The following is a 25,156-nucleotide window of genomic DNA, read 5'->3' as shown; positions in this document are numbered from 1 at the left end:
TTTGTCTGTAAACTGATTTTGTGGAGGCCTGCTTTATCGGCAAAATTAGCCTTAAATCTGACTGCAGGGCAATTAAAAAATAGAATATCAAACACCCAGAGGTGTGCTACAGTCCTTTACAACAGTACGCTCACTTCATGCTCACATTACAACCACACAATTCGATAGATTGTTGTGAGCTTAAATGAGGCAAGAAATTAATTCAAGTGTTTTACATTTTCTTCACAAATAAACATCTGAAAAGTGTGCAGTGTGTTTGCATTCAGCCTCCCTGAGTCAAAACTTTAAAACCGTAGAATCACAATGTGCTATAAATAAAGCGACATCTATTTTAGGGTGTGTCTGTACCAGACTTATACATCCATAAAAAATATATCTTTATTAATTCTACAAAGAAAAAATACTCAAGCTGAGTCCAATATGATGCAATTCATCTGTGAGTGTGAATTTTGAAGTCTTGTGGATTCAGGTCTGGAGTCCTGTTAGACCAATCTCATAAATTCATATATTATGATCCAAACCATTTCTGGTGGTGCTTCTATAGTTATGGGTGAACCTCCACTCACAGTATCAAGTCTTTTTTTTAATTTTTTTTAGCCTCCAACAAGTTTTCTTCCACAATTATCCTGTGTTTACCTCCATCCATCATCTCAGCAATCTCTAACCAGCTTCCCTGTGCCTGAAGATAAGCAACTGTACATGTTTACTGTTCCCTCTAATTTGGCAAACTGTATACAGAACTTGTAATTTTCTCTCAGCAATCACTTTCCTTTCTCCACTCTTCTACAATCGTCCATAAATCTTTTGCAGGGCATGCTTACTGGTGGGTGCTCATTTGTGTTGGTAGACTCCTAAAATCCTTTTAAGAAATCGCAACAATACAAAATGAGGAAGCAATTCAAGGGATGAATACCTTTGCATGGGACTATGCAAATGACAGGATGGAGAAAGGAACATTGACAGCACAGCTAAATCACCTGAGCTTTAAACGATCTAAATTAAACCATTACATGGAGCACAAAAGGCCTGCCACTTCTTTTGTCTTCCCTAAATAACTCAATTAATTTGCTAATCTCCCTTTTGAGCCCGCCGAGTTGCACGGAGGGAGCAAACATGTCCACACACACGCGCGCACACACACACACGCCGACTAGCACACCATCCTCATCCTTTCTGAGGATGCCGTCCAGCATCAGCAGTGTGGCAACAATTGCAGCCATGGGCCTTGGTGAGAAAACACCTCCTGTAGCCGAGCAACTGTCAGGATTACTTTAAATCCTTCTGTGAAAATAATATCGGCCTCCCAGACACAGCGTGGGGAGGATAATGGGGAGACCGAATGGATCCAGAATGAATTGCTGTTTGGAAGGAGCCGCAGAGAACAGACGCCCACACTGGAATTCGAAGGACAAAGGGGGGGGGGGGGGGGGGGAAGAGATAGTTGATGATCTCTGCGAGCAATGCTGTGGTGGCCTACTGCTAACCTGTAACAGAACGCATACTTTTAACGTCCCTCCAGCATTTTAGGACTACTGGCAACACCGACGGATGAACGTTCATAAGCATGAGAAAGAAAAAAAGCTCATTCTTAAATGTTAAATCTGTTATGTATATTCATTCATGGGAAGGGTGAGTTAATACGGAGGAACCGCTGGACCAGTGGCTGTGGATCTTTATACAACAAGCACCATCTCAATACATTGTAAGGTTTCCAGGCACCACTGGAAGCTACTGGATATTTTAGCCATAATACAACAAAAGTTTGACTTTTTCCATTTAGTTTTTGATTAAATTGTCAAAAATTACTAGTTGAAAAAAAAGCCAGGAAGCTGAAATTCCAAAACAAGAAAGTCAGAGGCTCCTTATCAACCGGGACAGTAAAATCCAATATGCCCGCCGCATGTAATAAGGTGTATTTTTTACACTTCTGATCATAAACTAAGAATTTCAATAAACATATTTCATTTTATATAAAGCTCCATCTGTGAGATGCTTGATATGAGAATGTAGTTTGTCCAAGATGGCTTTTCATAGTGCAATGTCCTGTAAAACACGCTCTAGTTGACCGGTTTATATTCTGCTTAACAAGCCGATGAGGCTAGAACATGAAAGTTATTAGTGCAAAATCCCTCTGCAGTGAAACTAAGGGGGATTATTTCAACCACCAATGAGCAACAATCCTTAAATGTACTGAAGATGTGTTTTTACAAGTAAAGCTTGAAGATTTTTCTTTGTTATTACAGTGATAATAGATTGCTCTAACTTTTAACGTAGCACATATTCATTGTGGCGTTGTTTTGTTTGAGCTACAGTGACCGTGATTATTTCCACCTATATAATTACTCACTGATGAGTGTTCTTCTTAAGGCTATAAAATATGTGGGTTGCTCTGTTGAACCGTGGTTAGCGTTGTTACCTTGCAGCAAGAATATCCTGTGTTTGAATCCCGACAGGGTGTTTCGATATGGGGTTTGCCTGTATTGCGTGAATGGGTGTGTGTGTGTTGTAATTTGTCTTGTGTGCCAGTCGATCTGTCCTGGGTGTACCCTGTACTGATACTACTGGAAGATGTTCTTTGTAAAGTAGTTAATTAAACTATTTCCTTAGTTTCTTTGTAAGTGGGGTGTGATGTTGAGAGTGGCAAGAAATACGTAACAGAAACATAAAAAATGCTTCAAATACAAAGATTTTATTCCATTTTACGGCATAATATGAGGAAGAAATAAGATGGGAAAGACAGCAAAACCTTATAAAAATAAAGTGACCATAAATGTAAGTCTCTGTTTTTATAACATATTATTTGTTTGCACGCATTAAAAGACACTGGAGCGATGCTTCTGCAGAATCGATCCAGTCTAAATGTGCTCTTTTGCAGACCGTTTCACGTTGTGCAAACCTGCCTCACATTAAAGTCAACGAGTCCTCCACGAAGGGCTGATGGATGGGAGCTTAATTTGCTTTATCAGTCGTCCAGACTCTTTATCGGCTGATGTGCCTGTTTGATAAGCGGCCTGAGCGCCGTGCCCTCGTTTCTCCTCTCGCTGTCCTCTGTGTAGAGCTTGTGCTGGCGAATGTACTCCATCACAGAGTCTGGGATCAGGTATTTCACGCTCAGATCCCGTCTCAGTGCCCGACGGATCTCTGTGGCGCTCGTCTCGTTCCTCACCCACTCCCTCACCAGGAAAACGTTCCGCCTGTGGCGGAAGAGCGCGTCCGACTCGTGTACCGCCCGCTCGGGCTGCAGACTCCCTCTGCTGACGCAAACGAGGCCGAAGCGTTCGACCAACTCCTCCACGTGGTCGTCCAGCCACAGGCCCGGGATCTTGAAGCTGGAAAGGAAATCAGCTCCACACAGCAGCTTCAGCTGGGGGAACGGACCTGAGAGGAGAGGGAAACAATATCGCACGACAGTTTGAGACAAAAATCTTGTTGTCAGTGTTGTGAAACTGCAGTTTGGTGTTGAATCTAACACAAACATCTGTTACAGCAGTCATCTTATAATGAGGTTCATTACGGTAGTTAACAGCAGAACATTACCTCCTCTCAGACTTCTTTAAGCCCTTTTATATTAGTCCAGGAATCATTTGTATAATTTTTATGACAAACTTGTAGTTAGCGGGATATTCCATTGCAAAGATTATCTGAGAATATATTAAAGTCAATTTTCTAAGTACCATTTTACTTATTTTAGGAATAAATCTACACAAACCATCCCAGCGCGTATGTCACAAAATATTGGTCCCTCTTTTCAAGTCTTGCATGAACGGTGATTGACCAGATTTTTAAAAAGCTAAGCTCAATAGCCACGACCCAAGTGTTATTACTCAAAGACCTTGAAATGGAGATGATCAGCAATCATAGGAAGAAAAACTTGTCCAAGGGCAATAACGTGTAAAAAAAAAAAATTGATGACAGTTCATAAAAGATTTAAAAAATTTTTAGGTTGGACCAAAGTCAACTTTTAAACAGGAAACAATTATATTATTTACATTCAAAGCTACATTTAAAAAAAAGGCATTTGTTTTTTTTTTTTTTAGAAAATACCTATTTCAGTCATTTTCATTTTCCCAATGACTCAGGAGTCTTACTTGATGGAGAAGCAAAGTTCCCACTGCTGTGCCTTTCTGCGCTTTGCTCATATTCCTTCAGAATCCGCCCATAATGATACCTGGTGAACAAAGACACAAAAGAAATCTATGTTTGTGCATATACATATAAATGCTGGAGCTTACTCAAACCAAACATTAATGGAATATCACTGACCAGCTCACAAACCAGAATAGATGAATGACAAATTCAGATGTTTTCAAATAAAGCTCCTTAAAGTTGTTCCTGAATGTTTGACTGTGAGTCCAGTCTGCATGTGGGGGAATAACATAGTGTGTGACGCGGCCTCCTTATGGCCCCACGACAACGGTCCACTTCATTTCTGATAATAAGCACACATGTTGCACAAACTCAGCTTATAGACCAGTGGCGTGTAGCAGAGTGTGGGGTCCAGTCATGAGGCGATTTGTGAGAAGTGGGGAACGGGAACAAAAATGATGATGCAAATAGTTAGATGGTTGATGGCAAATACAAAGAATTCAAGCAGATGCTTTTAGCCGTAGCCCAGAGTCACAAAGTTTGTCCCCTTATTTTCTCTTTTGACAATGTTGATACCAGACAAACATAACCTGAGCAAATACAACATAAGGTTTACAAAACAATCTGTACAAACCAACTTGATCCTATTTTAAAATGCATTGGCTCCCTAAACCTAATAACTGCTGGCGTCACCTGGCATCATCACCTGCCATTATGTGTTTGCTTTCACATCATTGTGAAGGAGCGTAAGTTTTTTGGTAGAATTGTTTTATTTCAGTGTCATATAAAGGGTTTTCAAGGATGACCATCGTGTGTAAATTTATTCTGCAGCATCTGAATCAAATTCATCTACAGACTTTGACTAGGACATTCCAGAACATTTTTTTTTCTTTTAAACCCATCCAGAGGTTGACTTGCTGGTGAGCTTTGCATCATTGTCCTGATGCGCAAGCGAAGTGGGCTTGAGCATAAGGCCTCAAACTGACTGTTGGACATTCTCCTTTAGGATTTTCTGGCTGAGAATGAAATTTTTTTTTATATTTTAAATATTTTTGACAAAAGTGACAGTGTTTTATGTTTTTTCTTTGGTCAGCAGCAATTTTTCACCATATAGATTTCTGGTTCCTGTTTTTGCCCAGTCTGTTATTGTTAAATCCTGAAGCTATTAAATGAGGTAAGTGAGTCCTAAAATGTTATTCTGGATTCATTTTGACCTCCTGGAAGGTTCTCCACTGTTCCATGTTTTCTCCATTTGCGAATGATGGATCTCCCTGTAGATTACTGGAGTCCCAAAGCCATAGAAATGATTTTTATTCACACTTGTCAATAGCTTGTGTATAATCTGTCTTTTAGCCTACTTCAAGTTGTAATACAGGTTCTGTTTAACATATTTATTGTTACTGCAGATCTGACGGAAATCCAGCCTGTGTGTGGCAAGTAAAATTGAACTTAGCCAGCTAAAAAATATGGTAAATCACAATTAATTTATCCATCCATTTTCTGTTCACCCTTGTCCCTAATGGGGTCGGGAGGGTTGCTGGTGCCCATCTCCAGCTACGTTCCGGGCGAGAGGCGGGGTCACCCTGGACAGGTCGCCAGTCTGTCGCAGGGCAACACAGAGACATACAGGACAAACAACCATGCACACACACACTCACACCTAGGGAGAATTTAGAGAAACCAATTGACCTGACAGTCATGTTTTTGGACTTTATCTCCTCCATGGGCTGCCACCTTATCGTGGTGGAGGGGTTTGAGTGCCCCAATGATCCTAGGAGCTATGCTGTCTGGGGCTTCATGCCCCTGGTAGGGTCACCCAAGGCAGACAGGTCCTAGGTGAGGGACCAGACAAAGTGCAGCCCGAAGACCCCAATGATGAAGGAAAACCTTGGACTTGGTGTTCCCTCGCCCGGACGCGGGTCACCGGGGCCCCACTCTGGAGCCAGGCCTGGAGGGGGGGCACGATGGCGAGCGTCTGGTGGCCGGGCTTTTACCCATGGAGCCCGGCCGGGCTCAGCCCGAAGAGGAAACATGGGCCCCCCCTCCCATGGGCCCACCACCCGTGGGAGGGGCCAAAGGGGTCGGGTGCACTGTGTGATGGGTGGCGGCCAAGGGAGGGGACCCTGGCGGTCCAATCCTCGGTTGCAGAAACTGGCTCTTGGGACGTGGAATGTCACCTCTCTGGTGGGGAAGGAGCCGGAGCTAGTGCGTGAGGTCGAGAGGTTCCGGCTAGAAATAGTCGGTCTCACCTCGACGCATGGCTCTGGTTCTGGAACCAGTCTCCTTGAGAGGGGCTGGACATACTTCCACTCTGGAGTTGCCCAGGGAGAGAGACGTCGGGCAGGAGTGGGCATACTTGTTGCTCCCCATCTCGGCGCCTGTACGTTGGGGTTTACCCCGGTGAACGAGAGGGTAGGATCCCTCCGCCTACGGGTGGGGGGACGGGTTCTGACTGTCGTTTGTGCTTACGGGCCGAACGACAGTTCAGATTACCCACCCTTTTTGGAGTCCTTAGAGGGGGTACTGGAGAGTGCTCCTCCTGGGGACTCCCTTGTTCTGCTGGGGGACTTCAACGCTCACGTGGGCAACGACAGTGAGACCTGGAGGGGCGTGGTTGGGAGGAACGGCCCGCCCGACCTGAACTCGAGCGGTGTTCTGTTGCTGGACTTCTGTGCTCGCCATGGATTGTCCATAACGAACACCATGTTCAAGCATAAGGGTGTCCATATGTGCACTTGGCACCAGGACACCCTAGGCCGCAGTTCGATGATCGACTTTGTCATCGTTTCATCGGATCTGCGGCCGTATGTCTTGGACACTTGGGTGAAGAGAGGTGCGGAGCTGTCCACTGACCACTACCTGGTGGTGAGTTGGCTCCGGTGGTGGGGGCGAAAGCCGGTCAGACCTGGCAGGCCCAAACGTGTTGTGAGGGTCTGCTGGGAACGTCTGGCGGAATCCCCTGTGAGACGGAGCTTTAACTCCCATCTCCGGCAAAACTTCGAACACGTCCCGGGGGAGGTGGGGGACATGGAGTCTGAGTGGACCGTGTTCCGTGCCTCCATTGTCGAGGCAGCCGATCGGAGCTGTGGCCGCAAGGTTGTCGGTGCCTGTCGCGGCGGCAACCCTCGAACCCGTTGGTGGACACCTTCGGTGAGGGATGCCGTCAGGCTGAAGAAGGAGTCCTATCGGGCCTTGTTGGCCTGTGGGACTCCGGAAGCAGCTGATGGGTACCGGCGGGCGAAGCGGCATGCGGCTCGGGCGGTTGCTGAGGCAAAAACTCGGGCGTGGGAGGAGTTTGGAGAGGCCATGGAGAAAGACTTCCGCACGGCTTCGAGGCGATTCTGGTCCACCATCCGGCGTCTCAGGGGGGGGAAGTGGTGCAGCACCAACACTGTTTATAGTGGGGATGGTGTGCTGCTGACCTCTACTCGGGATGTTGTGGGCCGGTGGGCAGAGTACTTCGAAGACCTCCTCAATCCCACCAACATGCCTTCCACTGAGGAAGCGGAGCCTGGGGACTGTGGGTTGGGCTCTCCAATCTCTGGGGGCGAGGTCGCCGAGGTGGTTAAAAAGCTCCTCGGTGGCAAGGCCCCGGGGGTGGATGAGATCCGCCCGGAGTTCCTTAAGGCTCTGGATGTTGTAGGGTTGTGTTGGTTGACGCGACTCTGCAATATCGCATGGACATCGGGGGCAGTTCCCCTGGATTGGCAGACTGGGGTGGTGGTCCCCCTGTTCAAAAAGGGGGACCGGAGGGTGTGCTCCAATTATAGAGGGGTCACACTCTTAAGCCTCCCTGGCAAGGTCTATTCAGGGGTCCTGGAGAGGAGGGTCCGTCGGATAGTCGAACCTCGGATTCAGGAAGAGCAGTGTGGTTTTCGTCCTGGTCGTGGAACACTGGACCAGCTCTACACCCTCAGCAGGGTCCTGGAGGGTGCATGGGAGTTCGCCCAACCAGTCTACATGTGTTTTGTGGACTTGGAGAAGGCGTTCGACCGTGTCCCTCGGGGAGCCCTGTGGGGGGTTCTCCGGGAGTATGGGGTACCGGGCCCTTTGATACGGGCTGTCAGGTCCCTGTATGACCGGTGTCAGAGTCTGGTCCGCATTGCCGGCAGTAAGTCGGGCTCGTTTCCGGTGAGAGTTGGACTCCGCCAGGGCTGCCCTTTGTCACCGATTCTGTTCATCACTTTCATGGACAGAATTTCTAGGCGCAGCCAAGGTGTTGAGGGGATCCGATTTGGTGGCCTCAGGATCTCATCTCTGCTTTTCGCAGACGATGTGGTCCTTTTGGCTTCATCAGATCGTGATCTGCAGCTCTCGCTGGATCGGTTCGCAGCCGAGTGTGAAGCGGCCGGGATGGGGATCAGTGCCTCCAAATCCGAGGCCATGGTCTTGAGCCGGAAAAGGGTAGAGTGCCTTCTCCGGGTCGGGGGGGTGTCCTGCCCCAAGTGGAGGAGTTTAAGTATCTCGGGATCTTGTTCACGAATGGGGGAAGAAGGGAGCGGGAGATCGACAGGCGGATTGGCGCAGCGTCTGCTGTCAAGCGGGCGCTGTACCGGTCCGTCGTGGTGAAGAGAGAGCTGAGCCAAAAAGCGAAGCTCTCGATTTACCGGTCGATCTACGTTCCCACCCTCATCTATGGTCATGAGCTTTGGGTCATGACCGAAAGAACGAGATCGCGGATACAAGCGGCCGAAATGGGTTTTCTCCGTAGGGTGGCTGGGCTCTCCCTTAGAGATAGGGTGAGAAGCTCAGTCATCCGGGAGGGACTCAGAGTAGAGCCGCTGCTCCTTCACATCGAGAGGAGCCAGTTGAGGTGGCTTGGGCATCTGGCCAGGATGCCTCCTGGACGCCTCCCTGGTGAGGTGTTCCGGGCACGTCCCACCGGGAGGAGGCCCCGGGGAAGACCCAGGACACGCTGGAGGGACTATGTCTCTCGGCTGGCCTGGGAACGCCTCGGGATTCCCCCGGAGGAGCTGGAAGAAGTGGCTGGGGAGAGGGAAGTCTGGGCCTCCCTTCTGAAGCTGCTACCCCCGCGACCCGACCTCGGATAAGCGGAAGAAGATGGATGGATGGATGGATGGACAATTAATTTATGACAAGTACGAACAATTACATTTTTCCACATATGGAAAGGTTAGTATGGATTCCCGTCTTAAACGAAGTCATCATTCGAAAACTGCTGTTACTAATCGCTTAGATTATCTTTCTGGGATATTAAAATCTGTTGTGTGATCTGAAGAATTTGCAAAAAAGTGGAAAAGAAGATATCTGTAAGATATCAAACACATTTTTTGTGTGTAATCTTTGCATTCTGAGCTTTCAGTGCTGAGTACTTTGATCAAGGGTTGAATTCTCTTGCACATGTAAAAAAACCAAAACACAACCTCAGGTCACTAAAATGTCATATAAGCTATGAACATATCACCAACAAACACCAAAAATGAGCAATAAAAACAACACAGCAACATTCCATATAACAAAAACAAAATATACATTGGTTAAACATTTTCCCTGAATATTTCCTTTTCAATCAGGCCTGAAAATCTAATAATAAAGGATCTCGATTTACCCAGATCCACCAAGAAAAGTTTTACAGTCTTAAATTTTGGGGACGAGTATGCAAAGAATTATAATAATATAAACAAAAGATATCTTATGTCCTTACAGCAATGAAGAACCTCACCCAGGGAAAACAAATTGCTTTAGCAAACAAAGGCAACCAGTTTAGCAGTCTTGAGAGTGCAGTCTCCATCTTTCTGCCTCTATGGCTTCACAGTAGCTTTTGCCACTGTTCATTCAATGAATCTAACAGCCTGGGACCTTGTTTTCACTCCATAGGAAATCAAGTTCAGCCTAGCGGCCATTCAGACAATAAACCTCCATCTTAGGAAGAGTGACAGTAGTAGAAAACTGCTGACATGGTGAAGGGCTGACATCATCTTCCTCGTAAAGCCCATTAGAATTGTTGTAAAACTATAATAGCTGCTTCTGAATTAAAATGCGATTCAAAATATGTTGCTTACAATAAATCAATTTAATCCTTTTAACAGCTTTCCCTCCAGTTCTACAATTCAACTTTACATATTCACACGAAATACCAGTTAAACATATTGACGTTTGTGGTTGTAACATGACAAAAATCTAAAAGCATACTCTGCATTTTTCAGTTTCGCTTCAGTTTGAAGCCACTAATGAGGCTACTGCTGCCACAAACGCGAAAGCATTTCTGGTCTCTCAGTCCCCAGTCGGTGTTTCCTGCTGGAGTGTAGACAAATAATGTTTTATTAACTTTTGTCTTAAATTCTATTATAATTAGAACTGAATTGGAGTGAATTGAATTGTTGATCTGCTTGATGTGAGCTAGGTTTTCTCACATCACTTTCCCTTATCCTCAGCTGCCCTCTCCATGTCCCCAGCAACATTCGCTCCCTAGTCCTCATTTACTTACTTCTATCCACTCACCTCATTATCCCCAGCAGTACTTAAGCTCCTCTCTTTCTGCTAGATACATGTTGCTGTTAACTGTTTTGGTTGATGCATACTCCACTTTGATTTCTACCAAAGACAGCTCACTCGTCTCCCTTAATTATTATTTGTATAACTCTGTTGTTTTACACTCCTCTTCACTGCAGTACTTCAGTTGCTTCTTTAGATTTTACTCAAGTAATCCATCTATTTGACTACCGTCCAGATATGCATGCCTGCACGCTCCAGAGCAGGTTAAAACCAAAGAAACTGCATTTTTTCACTTCTCAGTCTGCTTTTCCAAATGTGGCCGTTTTTAAACCGTACAGTACTAAATGTGTTTTATACCTCATAGTGACCACTGTCTCCGTCCAGTCTGGCTGCTGGCTCTCCCATTCATCAACTGTGACCCAGTTAGAGCTCTGAAGGGCCAGTTTAGCCATAGAAATTCGATGCTTCGCAGGGACCAGACCTTGCTTTCCATATCCGTCACTCACTGGAGACACAATGCCCCCCACCACCTCGTACCGGCCTGAGGAGAGAGATTATTAAAGCCGTTTTTCCAGGTCATGACAGTCAATAAAGAAAAAGAACTTTCTTCAGAAGATAAAGTGTCCTCATAGAGATTATGAGGTTGTATCCTGAATGTTTCATTAGATCTGACATTTAAATATGACTTGCTTTTATTATAACTCAGTGATACGAGTGCTTGCCCATGACTTAATCGATCTACACTGTAACAAACTTCATAGCTTAGACCTTGCAACATTACTTTGGTTTTACAAAAAAATCAGGACTGCAATGCAACTGTGGCACAAACAAAAAGGAAAACAGCATATGTGTGTGCACTTTAAGGCAAATCAGATAAAAATGGTCAAAGAAAAGCATGCGAGAGCATTAATCATCCATCCAACTATCCAACATACAGTATATATAAGGTATTCCCTTATATAGAAACGTACTTCCTCCTGTATGTCCTGGGTCCTCCAGGATGTGTGTTCATGGAAACTATAATGTGCACTACGCATACATTCACAAAGGATCCAACACAGGGACGATATAACGATATAACATAATGATGCTATTAGGACCTTGAGACAAACCCAGCTGTATTTTACTGCTATTAAAGCTGCCATGTTTAAGGAGAGTTTCAGTACATGCATGGGAAAGATTTATAAATGTTAACATTAGTTGTTTTTCTTCTTGCTAGCTTACTTGTTCTCACTAACACTTCTGCTGTGATGTGTTATATATATATAAAAGTATTTATGTTTGGCATGATCCTGGTATTATGAAAATGTAGCTAAATCCTGCTTCCATATTAAAAATTGGAGCAACATTTGCTAGGCGGCATTTATGTTAACCACAAAGATCTAATGATCCTTCTGTAATATTGTTAACAAAAGCAGGTTCCAGCTCATCAGGTATGCATGACATGCTGTCTGTATGCAGATATGTATCGACACACAGGTTATAGCAGTCTTTATTAACAAAACCCTTTTTATACACAACAAAGGCAACACAGATGTAATTGAAGTAAACTTAAGTGTTTGTTCAGAACTTCCTAAAACAGATTTATTTACTGAGATTATATCACACACAGGTGGACGGGTTTTTTTTGTGGTTTTTTTGCTTCTCAATAACTTTTGTAAAGCATATATCATTTTCCTTCCAGTTCAATATTACGCACCACTCTGTGTTGGAGTTCATGACATAAAATCTCCATAAAATGACAAAAATGTAAAAATGTTTTCGGCTTTTTGAGCACTGTGTGCAGAGACCGTGCAGTCTCTGAACAGGTGCTTTTATGTAGACTCTGCACTGCTTCCTATAGGCCTGTGTGCGGCACTGCAGAAAGTTTGGACCGGCTAGTTGAGGTGCAGAACATAATCCTAATTAAATAACTGATCACTAAGTTTATTTCTTATTTATCAATTTCTTCATCTTATACATTTTTAGGTCCCCAATTCTGTTAGAAACCATTCTTGCTTCGACTCTTTGGGTTACGTAGTTGAGAAGAGGTTAATTTAAAACAATAATTTTACAACCCGGGACTGCTCAGCGGCACAGTTGGTAGCACTGTTGCCGTGCAGCAAGGTCCTGGGTTCGATTCCCGGCCAGGGGTCTTTCTGGATTGAGTTTGCATGTTTTCCCTATGCATGTGTGGGTTCTCTCCGGGTACTCCGGTTTCCTCCTACAGTCCAAAAACATGACTGTGTCTGGATTGCTCTACGATGGATTGGCGACCTGTTAAGAGTGTACACCACCTCTCGCCTGCTGACCACCAGAGATAGGTACCAGCACCCCTCACAACTCCACAAGGGATAAACGTGTTGGATAATGGATGGATGGATGAATTTTATAACCAAAGCTTTAAATAACTACTGGTGAGAACAATAAGTATGTCTGATCAGTACTGCTGATCTGCAGGCAACCAAATCACATTACATTCACTTGATGGACGTCAGTCCAGTGATCTAGCTGCTTTGACGCTAAGGGGATAGTTTTAATGCCAAACAAAAATACAAGTAGCAGACGCTGCGTCTGTTATGTTCGGACCTGACCTGTGCTGTGCATGTGGTCTCTGGCCAGCTCAAATAGCCGCATGTGCTGATTGGTGATTGGATTAAAAGAGCCGCAGGCTAACAAAACCAGTGGAACGCGGCAGGAGGCCATCCTGGTTGACTCGCTCAGGTCACACTATTGGTAACCTGAGAGGAAAGCAGAGGAAAGTCTTATTTCAAACTTTTCAATGAAACTGAAAAAATTGAGAGAAAGAATACATTATCTTCTATCTAAAAGGTATTCTTTATTTACAAGTTGTTCTGAGTGAATAAGTCGTACTTAATCACATTAAGATGAACGTAATGGCAATCTCATTCATTTTCTATACAGTTTACACGTTTAAACAGTGTTACTATGGCTGTAACTATGATCATCGAGTTCTCCGCTCATTTTAAAGCAGGAGTTTGAAGCAAATAGAATAGTACCTCCATGAGAAATGGCTGAAAGTTGTTTATGTGCTGAAAAGAACTTTTAGCAAAACTAAGCAGATTTAGAAAGTTATGATTGGATGCAACATTTAGTGGTACAGTGGTACCCCTGAGTTTTTGCTTTTTTTGTGACACATAAGTGTTTCAGATCATGCAATCCATTTTAAATTCAAATAAAAATAAATACAAAAGCAGCTTTCAAATGTTGATTTGAATCATAAAACATAAAAATACTCCTTGGGCTGTGAAGTATGACACTGATCTGAAGCACACCAGCAAGTTTATCTCTAATTCTGAATGCCTTAAAAAAAGTTTTTTAGTGTTCCAGAAATCAGATGAATTAAACCAACAATGAGGTATCAATCAAAATTTTGTTCACATTTATGTAAATGACTTGTCAGTTTCACAAACACTTCAGTGGCAGTTGTTGCTGAACGTGACTGTGCCACTTATCAGGTTTAGGGGAAAATGACTTTTCCATGTAGTGCAGGGTTAGTTAATATAGTTGCATCAGATGCAGACTCTTTTATGATGTGCACAATCACCACATAGCTGCTTAAACTGAATTCAACATTAAAAAGATGATTTTATTTTTGGAGTTTCCTCCATCAAATGTACAAAATATTAGCTCTCGAAACAAAGTAAAAACAAATACATTCAAATGTTCTGGCTGCTGTCTATGCTCAGTTTGGACTTCATAAGCACTGTGGACCAACACCAGCAGAATGTATGGCCCTTCAAATCCCAGCTGACCTCAAGAAATTTGCTTCTGCACTCAAATGAAAGGCTAATTGTAGTTTCATTCAAAAAGAAGACCTGTAATTTTTATTCACCTGGCTTAACACATGAAATCAGACAGTTGTAGACCAAGAAAAGATCAAATTTTGTCCATGTAAAATTATTAATTTTAGATCAAACGAATGTAGGGCTTTCATTAGCTGTAAGTCACAATAATCAAAAGTACGAGGAATAAACACTAGACAAAAACATATCAATCTATGCGCAATGAGTCCATATAATGTATGGATTAAACTTTTTGAATTGTAATACTGAAATAAAGCGCTTTTCGGTGATACTCTAATGTATCGAGTTTATGGTGTTAAAGTTATAAAACAACAACAATTTGACATGAACACAATAAACACCGATTTGACATTGAGACGCCAGGAAGCAATGATCGGCTTAGCTGATCAATCAGAGCAGTGCCCTATGTGACATATGAGCCATTTAAATACTGTGATAATAAAATACTAAATAACTCCATGTTACAACACACACATCATTTCATAGCAAAAGCCTTCATCGGTTTGTTACCTTCAATTTTCACATTTGGTCGGCGTGTAACTATTATTCCACTCCGCCTGCTCTGTGAAGTAAACGATTAAAGGTTCCGCACTTTAAAACAGGCAAAAGTGCGACCCCTTGTGGGAAAACGTTAAACAGCAGTGAAGGAACTGTCCATAGTTCTGAAGTATGGCGCTACAATAAACTAGGTACTCATTTTAAAAAAACTGTAATTGTGTTGCAATTAGTTTCCTTAACATTTTTTACCCCATGAATAAAACTGTTCCCTGTTGTTTTAACATAATTGTTGCAACAATGTAGAATTAATGTGTGTGATATTTTAAGCTTGAGCTTTTTCAGAAGAACAATCTTTAGGTGTAATTAATTACTTTTATCATCATCATCACCATCATCATCATCATCATCATCATCATCATCATCATCATCATCATCATCATCATCATCATCAACAACAACAACAACAACATCATCATCATCATCAAACAGATGTATTTGAGTATATTCAGCTAATGTTCTTTTCTACAAATGCCAGTATTCTTGTGCTTATAGGACACATTACGAGACCATTAATCAAATAAAATATTGGCACCGAAAGAGTTTGTGCCACAGAATGAATATAGGTGCAACGGAGAAATGGTACAAGAGAGGACTGAGAAACTGGTTGACGATGGGGTTTATGTCCTCATGTGGGACATGGCCATCCCTACAGATCGTACCATCTCTGCAAACGGATCAGACATTGAGCTCCATGAAAAGAACAACAAAATATGATGAAGATGACAAAGAACAAAGATGTTGAGACAGAAGTCAAGTGTATGTGGGATACAAAAACTTGAGCTATGCCAATTGCAAGTGGAGATTTGGGAAGCATAGGAAAGGTTTCCAAGAGAAACTGGACAAACATCTAATGCAGAGTCAGTGCCAAAGAAATACAAAAGACTTTATGGTGCAGGAATTGTTTGCATATATATATTTTTTTGTTATTAGTACTTGGCAGAGATTAAACCACAGGGACCTGGTTGGAACTTTAACGAAGAAATTTTGATGGCGATGATGATGGCGGTGGTACCATTAGTTGTAGTAGTAATCGCACTAGCAGTACTAGTTCTTACTTATTTGTTTAGATGTGTTCATCTGTGGATTTCTATTTGATCATTACTTATATTCTATTATATCAGTAAATAGAGACAAATATAAATCAGCGAAGCATAATAAGAGGCAGGGTTCACCTGGACAGGTCCCCTGTCCATTAGCGTCTTGAGTTCCATCTGCTTTTAGTATTGTAGTCACTCAGAGTGACAGAGTAAAGCTGCAATGATCAGAGTCTCTTGTTAGGTGAAAACAGCAACAACAACAACAAAAAATCACATCATGCTGATTCCGATCCGGCAAATAACAGAGAAAAACATCAAAAAGTCACAGACGGGAAAAGGCAGCAGCAGGATTTTAATAAAATAGTTGAAACAGCTTGCAAAACGATACCAAACAGACATGGAGCAATCAGGAAAACTCCAAACCGACATGAACATGAAATGCGGTGGCATAAGTGAATGTGAATCGTTGAATTGTGCAGGATGCTTGTCACAATAAAGATTACAAAAACTTAAACAAAAGAAAATGACTCATAGTGCTCTCTTGTCTCAAAAACCGTATCTTTTATCAGAGGTATGTACACGTGAGAGCCGCTTTAAGCATTATTGTTGCAACTGTACATTTCAGAAAGGTTAGAACTCCTCTCATTATCTACATAAATCACTTGGTTTTTTTAAATTTCCCATCGCCTTTTACTATTTTAATTTTCTATAAACTGTTAAGTCAAGCATGCCAAAAAAGTCACGATTTCGCAGCAATTTTATTCTTCAAAATAAAATTGCACAACGTGTGAACTTCAGTCGCGTATGGTTTAAAAGCTAAAAAAAAAAAATCAAAATAAATTTAGCGAAATTCCTAATATTTTAACTTTCTTTTTATTTATACAGACTTTTAGAAAGTGTTTGCTTGATTGAAAGCAACACAATCATCCAACATCGCTTTATTTTGAAACGTCATATCCGCAAACTGAAGTTAATTGACGCTGCTTAGACGTCGGCGCCGCTCTCTCTCTTTCCTCGCGCTACCATTGATAGTCTCTCGACCTTCCAAGATTCCTTCGCGCGACCGTCCAGCTGAGTAGATCCCCGCGCTCGCGAGGTGAGCCAGGATTTGAGGAGAGGAGGGCACGCGAAGACGTTTCACACTCAGCTCGACAAAACATGCACATCCTCGGCGTCCCGTTTGTGCTGCTTTGGCTTCTCTCCGGTCCCTCCTGCGCTCTCGGTGGGAAAGGTAGGGGCACGAAAAATAAAGTAGACGGAAAAACAAGCTTCATTGCTTTGGAGCAGAAGTCGTAATTTGGAGGCTTGAGATACACAAGTTGGAAATTGAAGTGGCAGTCGTTGTTATGGTTTTCAGATGAGATTAGAACGGGACTCTGGTTGAGTTCTGCTGAATATTCAGTAGTTGTACTTCCCTTTATTGACTTGAGGTTCGTTAAGAAGCCAGCTTCTGCCCCGCAGGTAATGTGGAGCAGGTGCTCAATTCAAGTGAAGGCAGGTTATAGTAGTTTTGAGTGGTACTTGCCTAGATAATTGCTTTGGGAAGAATACTGTGGTTATTTTGTGCATCATCATCATCATGTACTGTACATAAATGTGCTGAATGTCAAATAGTGGTAGTCCCTGTCATGTAATTTGTAAGGTTCACAATTAGTTTTAAACGACAATATTCATAGTTAGTATATAAGCTAAATGCCATTTAATTATTTATTTCAGTTTCAGTTCTTTGGCAAAACATGAATTCTTGGTTTTAAATTTGAATGTTTGAAATTGTTAACATTTTAAGCTTTGCACACAGACACGTGAACAAGAGCACTGACAGTAAAAAGTTAATGTTTCACGTTTCAGTGAGAAATCGAAGATTCTGGTAAACTTTCATTAGTTTTGCCAGGAATCCCTGAGGCATTAGTTATTTTCTCAGTCTTGATTGTCTGAATGGGGTTAGAAATTTAAATTAGGTAGAGTGAGAAAGGGAATTCTTGTAATTTTTAATCTGAGTGAAGTGGAGGAAGTATTGGGTAGCCAGGGTACATTGCTTGAAAAGCCTTGTTTTATTTAACTAAAAATGTAAACTTTTGTTTTGACAAAAACAATAATAAAAAAATTTCAAAGCTTTTAAAATAAGAAATTGTACATTGGGTTTTAAAATGCTTAAGACCCAGTGCACATTTTTTTTTGTCAATCTTGCTGATTGAAGGACCAAGTGCCCTGCTTTCATACAGCTAATTCAAATTGATTGGTGATTAATAAGCTTCCGGTGAAACTGATGACCTGCTAAGGAGGCCAGTCATTCATTTCTATCAGATTTGTTGGAGCGAATAATATCTTAAACAGGCAGCTGGGGAGCAAGCTCTATGGACTGGGTTTGAAAAAAAAAAAGATTATTTATAAAGAAATTGATGAATTTACTCATCTTTTAAACTCTTTTTGCTCAAAATGCATCAAAATTCACATTCCAAAAATTTCACAACAATTAGCTTGTTGAAAAACAACAGAATGTATGCTGTTTATTGCTGAATGCCTTTTGAGATGTTATCCATCATAAGTATGAACCTATAGTTTGTCTAATTTTGATGTTTAGTAGCTTGTTGCAAAGCAATCCAAAGAAAATTTTAGTGTGTTATAATAAGTTCTCAGAGAGGGCAGCCATGCTGTATTTAATCACATCCTCACCCTATGATATTCTCACATCTTCTACTTCCTCTGTCTCTCTCTGTCACCCCCCCCCCCCCCCCCCCCCCTTCACGCACACACACACACACCCCCCTACGCATACAGAGACGTGTGACACACGTTGTGGTGACTGGTGTTGCCAGCGAAGGGAAGCGGCGGTTTACACTGGTATTAATTGGGTCTCTAGAGGGAGGAGCGCCAGGATGGGCTGTCTGCGCGAAAGCAAACATTATCATTATTTTTGCTGTTTATAAAAGTCCTCCATATGGTCTATAGCCTGTGAGAAGACTAAGTAGCTCTGCATTAAGTTTAGAGAAGTGTCAAGTTTCTTTGGAGATTTCATCATCTCATTTAGGTTTCAAAGGTGGATATATTCAGCTCAGCTCTATTAATGAAAGTCTACAAGCCAAAACAAGAGTCTGTCTAGTGTTGGCTGAAACAGTTGCATGTCTTCATAATTAATGTCTCCTCAAATGTCACTAATGCATTTGGCAAGAAGACAGGATGGCATAACGCCATGCGAGATTTGTACGCAGTGTTAGAGATTTTTTGGTATTATCATTTTATTCTTACTTTAGTTCACATTCAGCCTATAGATCATTGTGATTTTCTGTTTAAAGTGTTCTCTTCCTTACGTGTGTATGGAGGTCACTACTGTCTGTTCAACTTTACGAGAAATAGATAACACTAAGTTTCTCAGACCTTAAATCCTTTTAAAGAACACCTCCTAATTTAGTAACTACTTGTGAGCAGTCGTATTTTGTTTTCTTGACAGTACTGACCGAGATTTGAACCGGGCTCAGACCTTTGATCAGATATCACATCTGGAACTCGGTTGTTAGATGTTTGGGTTAGAAGCTTTACGACCTCTGTTGTTTTCCTGACTGCACCCTTTGCTTGTTCTTCTTTGACAATAAAAAGAGGAGTTTTTGTGAGAGCAGATCAGAACGCTCTGTAGAACTGCTCGGAGGAGAAGTTCGATAGAGCCTTCTCCTTTTGCAAAAGCTCTACATAAAATTCATATACGTTGTCTGTGGTTCTTTCTTTTATTTAGGTTCGAAAGGAAAATACCTATCACGCAGCCTGCACAAATCTCAAAGATTGAGCAATTTCATTTAGGTATTTTTCAGGTCTTGGTAATGATGGGAAAAGAAAACATACCTTATTATGCACACACTAAGAATAATCCATCCTTACAGCCTTCATATATCCTATTTGGATAAATGAAGGAATTGTAACATAGAAAACCTCTTACTGCATTACAAGGTTGTTAAAAACCTGATTGGTTTTAATAGTTTAAATAAATATCACTGACTAATTTTATGACCAGTTCTTATTTTGTTTAATTTATGAATAGCCATGTCATTTACAGATTTGCAATTCAGATAACATGCATGTAAACTGACATAGGATTCAGTTGCTATTGTAATTAAAAATATGCTATCTTCCACTAAGTTTTATCTTAATGTTGTTTTTTAAAATCTAATCAAGTGATCTAACCTGAAAAGCCTTAGCAAAGTATAATCAGATGTAAAAAAATAAACTGCAACTAATTTAATCTAAATAATTAGTTTTTGTCTTCTGAACACAGTTGCAGGGTGATTGTGACTACGCAAAATTGCAAAATATAAATCTTGGTTTAGGGTACTTACTTTTTTGCAGACGCTAGCAAATGTATTTATTATTGAATGTGAGCTCAAAACACGCACTCTTCTGAATTTAGTCCCTGTTTTCTTTTTTTTTTTTATAATTTGGCTTGATCCTATCTGACCAGCTGTCGTCCAGGAAAGTATTATGTCACTCATTTTCCAGCATTTGATTAGAGTTCTCGTTGTCGAGTGAAGCCATTTCCTCTTTTTAAAAGTAGATCAATTTCTCAGAGTGCTTCCTGGATGTTTGGCTTTTACATAAGAGACATTGAGGGATGTTTTGTGTATGTGCAGATTTTCTATTTTGAAGCTTTACAAGCTCAGCAGAATATAGTTTACAGTATGCATGAGACGGATGACTTTCAGCTGAATACCTTTACATAAGACACTGTAAAGTAGAGCAGGGTGGATGAGTGTCAGACAACACAGCCTGAGAGGTTGTGAGGGGATCTAAATTAAAAAGGTAGACAAAAAACAAACAAAAAACCCCCGGAAAGAAACAAGATCAGATTTATAGGCACCTTTCCAACAGAGCCATCCCGTTGTTACCCATACCAGAACATAAATCGTGAAAACAATGTGGAACTCAGAGGCATAACGCAGGTTCCTATCTTCTGTGCAGTGACTGGTGAAACAGTGTCTGATGGGAAGTGCTCTGCTCGTCCTGTTGCTCCTCACCTCTTTACTGTCACTCATGTCCTCTCTGTTCTCTTTCTTCCCTCTGTTGTGTTTTTCTGCCTGCCTCCTCCTCTTTATTCCTTTGACTCTGCATCACTCTTGGCTGTTCTGCTCCGCTGAGCTGATGCCATTCAGAGGGCAAATGCCACAGAGAGAGCGATGTTTTGTCACTCTGCTCCTCACTTCTTTTCCCCATGCTTGAACAGCCCTGCTCCTGATTTTGAGAACTGCTACTGGTCTCCTTTCTTCAGTCATGGATTTTACTCTAAAGGTTTATGGGCTTAAGTGAGATGTATAAATGGGGCAGCTGTATAGCCTCTATCTTACTTTGCCTTTTCTTGTTTTGAAAGGGTTGCATTATTATTCTTACGTGGTTATGTCTTTAGGAAACCTCTCCTTATAGCCCTCCTATAGTTTTTCCAAATTCCCAGACTTTCGATTTTGTCTGTCTTTACATGTTCCTACCAGCCTACTTTATTTTTACGGTTCTCATCTTTTCAACTTTATTATATTGAGGTGTGAAGAAGTGTTAACATCTTAAAAGATTTTGGGTATTTTTTAAATGTTTTATATCACAAACAACAAGTTAAATATCGGATGAAGATGACCTGATCTTAAAAATATCCAAGTGTGAAAAATGAGCAACAAAAGAAAATATTTTTGAGGGGGCAAATACTTTTTACAGCTTGGTATGGAATGCTTTTCATGGCTGCTTGAGTTGTTAGATAAAATAATTGTGCTTCTTCCTGGTTCTTTGCAGCATGAGGAGGAATGTTAGGTGGGCTCCTGGGCATATATGCAAATGATGGTGGATATGCAAATATGGGTCCTAATTTTGATGTTAATTACTCTGTACTGATAATTATAATATGTGTGATGAGGCGTAAGGTGGAGGAGACGATTGAACTGAAGGGCTATGTGAGGTGATATCAGTGTTTGCTGTGTGTTTGTTTCTCCATCCGGTGGAGAGCTGTTTGTTTTTAGGGCAATGTGTGTGTGCCAGGACTACAGCAGCTGGTCTAAGAGCCCCAGTGGGCCTTTCTGGTCAACACTGCTCAATATGTGGTGGGTAAACACTGCATGCAGTGCTGACTTCAGAGGGACAGCTTCATGGGCTCTTCTTGTTATCTCACTCAGGCCAACAAAATCACAAATGCAGACACTCATGTACTTCTAAATTACTTAAGTGAAGACACTATCCACTGCATACTTAAATATTTACACACATTGATAGACTGTAATGTTGCTCGGAAGATGTAAAATGGAGAAGAATCCTGTATTTTAAGATATCTGCACAAGATATCTTAAAATACAGTCTTATCTCCTTTGATAACAATGATAATAATGTATTTTATTTGTTGGCGCCTGTCAAGACATCCAAAGAAAATCTCTTTCCCATCAGATTAGTGTTTCTATTTATGTAATTGTATTAGTTTTTGTTTCTGTCAAATAACAAGTTTAACTATCAAATTTATGTCAAGAAGCTTGATTAAAGTGTAAAACATTATGCACATTTTTGAGTATTTTTATATCTATACCCATTAAATAAAAGTAGCTTAACATTCAAAGTTTTGATGTAATGAACATTCATTAACGAACCTCGTGATAATTTTTAAACTATTTTATTGAAGAAAGGAAATAAGATCGAACTTTCTAAATTTCAATCTGAGAAGTTGTAAATAACATTTACTTTCTAAATAATAAAATCCAACTGATGACCTGAAATAGGCAGAAGACTAAAGAGTCGCTTGTGATGAAAGTGTCAAGTTTGGTTCAGTCCACAGAGGAAACAAAAGTGTAATCAAAATCATGGAAAGCATAATTAAGAATTAGTTTTTCAAAGTTTGTCCTTTTGATTTCAAAGTTACAGTTTCTGTCATGTTAGTATTTTGACTAACAATTTGTTTTTCTCCATTGTGAAAAATTTAGTGAAAAGTTCACTGTAGAAAACTAAACTCAAAATCCAGCGCAGATATTTCTTACACTCTTGCAATATAAAATCCCAAAGTTTAGCTTACTTAACAGAGCATTCTCTATAAACAACATTCAGGTGAAATTGGATTGTAGTGTGCCTTAAATATCTAACCTGAAAATCAGCAGAATGTATAAAGTATAAATACTTTTTCTCAAAGTTATAGTTACTGTTTATCAGAAAATGTGATTATGTGTGTTTCAGTCTAGCTCCTCAACAGATCATCTGGAGTCACAATTTCTGGTGATCCTAGAATCTGCTGTGCACCGGACAGCTGTCAATTTACCAAATGTATATATTCCCCATTTTGAATCTGGCCTGGGCTTTACCTCCGGCATGATGACCTGTTGCAGACTTCTCACTGAGAAAGCTGCTGAGGAGAGCCATGAGCCACCAGCTGTTCATGAATAGTCATGCCCTTCTTGGAGTTTGAGGTGACAGGTATTTGGACCAGTGGTCCCATATGTCTCAGAGGAAGGGGAACTTGTCTGGTCTCTTCAGGCAGTGTTCTGGTCTGGTTATCTGGTCACTGAATCAGATCGACCATGCATCCCAGAGCAAAAGGGAGCGTTAGGGACAGGTTGGGCCAGTCTGTTTCTTTACCTCAGAAGTTGTAGGAGTTTTTAATCTATATGTAGTTAAAGTATTGCCACTAGGCAAAAAATGATTAAAACTAAAATTCCTACTAGGGATCTTTGAAAACACAGATTAAACTTTGAATTTAAATGCAAGGGCAGTGTATCAGTTGCACAAACACTGATGAAGAGTAAAACCTATACATAATATTTTTTAGTATTTTGAGATAGCAGTGACATTTATTCACAGTTTTCCAGACAGGAAATGGGCAGTGAGAGAAGAGCGCACTCATCCTGAGGTCAGGAATTGAACCTTCAACAGCTGTGTCGAGGACTAACAGCCTCCGTATATAGGGCGCCCACTCTATCACTATGTCACATGATTATTTTTGTGCATGAAAGGTTACCAAAAAATGGGCTGCACAATATGAGGAAAGACATAGAGATATCATTTATATCAACTTTTCTTTAGACACGTTTCTTTCCTTTACTATCTCAGTCACTACATGAGGATGTGGGTATTAAGGGCAGTTAGTCCATACAGCCAAAAAAATGTATTATCGATGCACTTTCACACTTGAAATATAACATCCAATCAACTACTACATCCACACAGTCCTTTGTGATTGCAAATTTGTGTACACTGATATTGTATGAATGGCTGAAATTTGATATATTGTCCTGCTTCAAGAAAAACATTCTTGCAATTTTTGAGTAAACAAGGGTAAATTTTTATGCCTTTTGCATCCAAAGAGTCACAATTGCCAACAAAAACTGTTAAAACATTAAAAATACTAGTGCCACAAACGGATTAACTCAATTTTCCTCTGGAATAGCTTTTTATTTATTGAATCATTACACTGAACAGATGTAACTTCTTTACTCACACCTATTTTACAGAAGAGAGGAAAATTTCCACAGCATATAGTGCAGCAAAAACAGATTCAAGGACATATAAGAGGTTGAACAATAATACAGTTAGGATCATGTTTTGATGATTTTATTTCTTTCAGGTAATCACACAAAAAGTACAAATTTAAATGTCTCTTGTTGCACAGTTACAGACTGAAGTGAGAGTTTGTACCTTTGCTGTGTCCCATGAGCAGTGGTCAAGGTAACGCCATAGTTTTGTTTTTCTAAAGAAACTCTCTATTAAACAACAGGCTGTGGTCTATTGTGACTCCTGATCGGGCCTGAAGTTATGAAGATGGGTTTCTTAGAGTACTGTTTTAATTATAACTTCAACAAATGTCTTATTCAGCCGTGGATTTGTACATTTAATAAAATGTTAGCACTGAATAGTGTGTTTGGTTCCTACCAAAAGCAATAATGGAAAGAAACACCAAGAAAAACCACCCACTCATATGCACAGACACGCACACACACATGCAAACATATATGCATTTCTTTTCATGTTATCCAGGACTCGATTGAGTCATCGCCTTCATCTTCCTTTCAAGTTGTCTTGTGTGGGTCTCTTCTGTGGTCCGTCCAACGAATTACAATATGCTTTGATATGGCTTTATGTACAATTTTTCACTGCCTCTCGCTCCAGCTTGTTGAAGCCACAAAAAGCCTTGCATTTTTTCATCATTTTCAGGAATATCGGAGGGGCAGGTTTAAAGTGAAACACTGGTGCAACATCACAGGTGTCAGACTAAGCTGT

General features: G+C 41.2%; 2 protein-coding genes across 2 annotated transcripts in view; one reads left to right on the top strand and one right to left on the bottom strand.

Moving 5' to 3' along the window:
- Positions 1–2,668: 2,668 nt before the first annotated feature.
- On the bottom strand, positions 2,669–14,938 carry nmnat3 (nicotinamide nucleotide adenylyltransferase 3). Its single transcript, XM_028021798.1, has 5 exons — positions 14,859–14,938; positions 13,116–13,262; positions 10,900–11,083; positions 4,089–4,168; positions 2,669–3,378 (listed from the first exon to the last, which is right to left on the bottom strand). Exons 2-5 carry the CDS (start codon positions 13,225–13,227, stop codon positions 2,963–2,965), a joined length of 792 nt encoding a protein of 263 aa, XP_027877599.1. The 5' UTR covers positions 13,228–13,262; positions 14,859–14,938; the 3' UTR covers positions 2,669–2,962.
- Positions 14,939–16,980: 2,042 nt separating this feature from the next.
- LOC114146939 (calsyntenin-2-like) overlaps positions 16,981–25,156 on the top strand; it is a 157,929-nt gene continuing 149,753 nt past the window's right edge. The window contains exon 1 of the mRNA XM_028021398.1: positions 16,981–17,174. Within this exon, the coding sequence (XP_027877199.1) occupies positions 17,102–17,174 (73 nt within the window). The 5' untranslated portion in view covers positions 16,981–17,101. The remainder of the gene's footprint in view (positions 17,175–25,156) is intronic.

The sequence above is a fragment of the Xiphophorus couchianus genome, chromosome 6 (assembly GCF_001444195.1).
Source record: "Xiphophorus couchianus chromosome 6, X_couchianus-1.0, whole genome shotgun sequence".
In the NCBI taxonomy this organism is placed as follows: Eukaryota; Metazoa; Chordata; class Actinopteri; order Cyprinodontiformes; family Poeciliidae; genus Xiphophorus; species Xiphophorus couchianus.
Note: the sequence above shows the minus strand (reverse complement) of the source record. Positions and strands in the feature narration are given on the sequence as shown.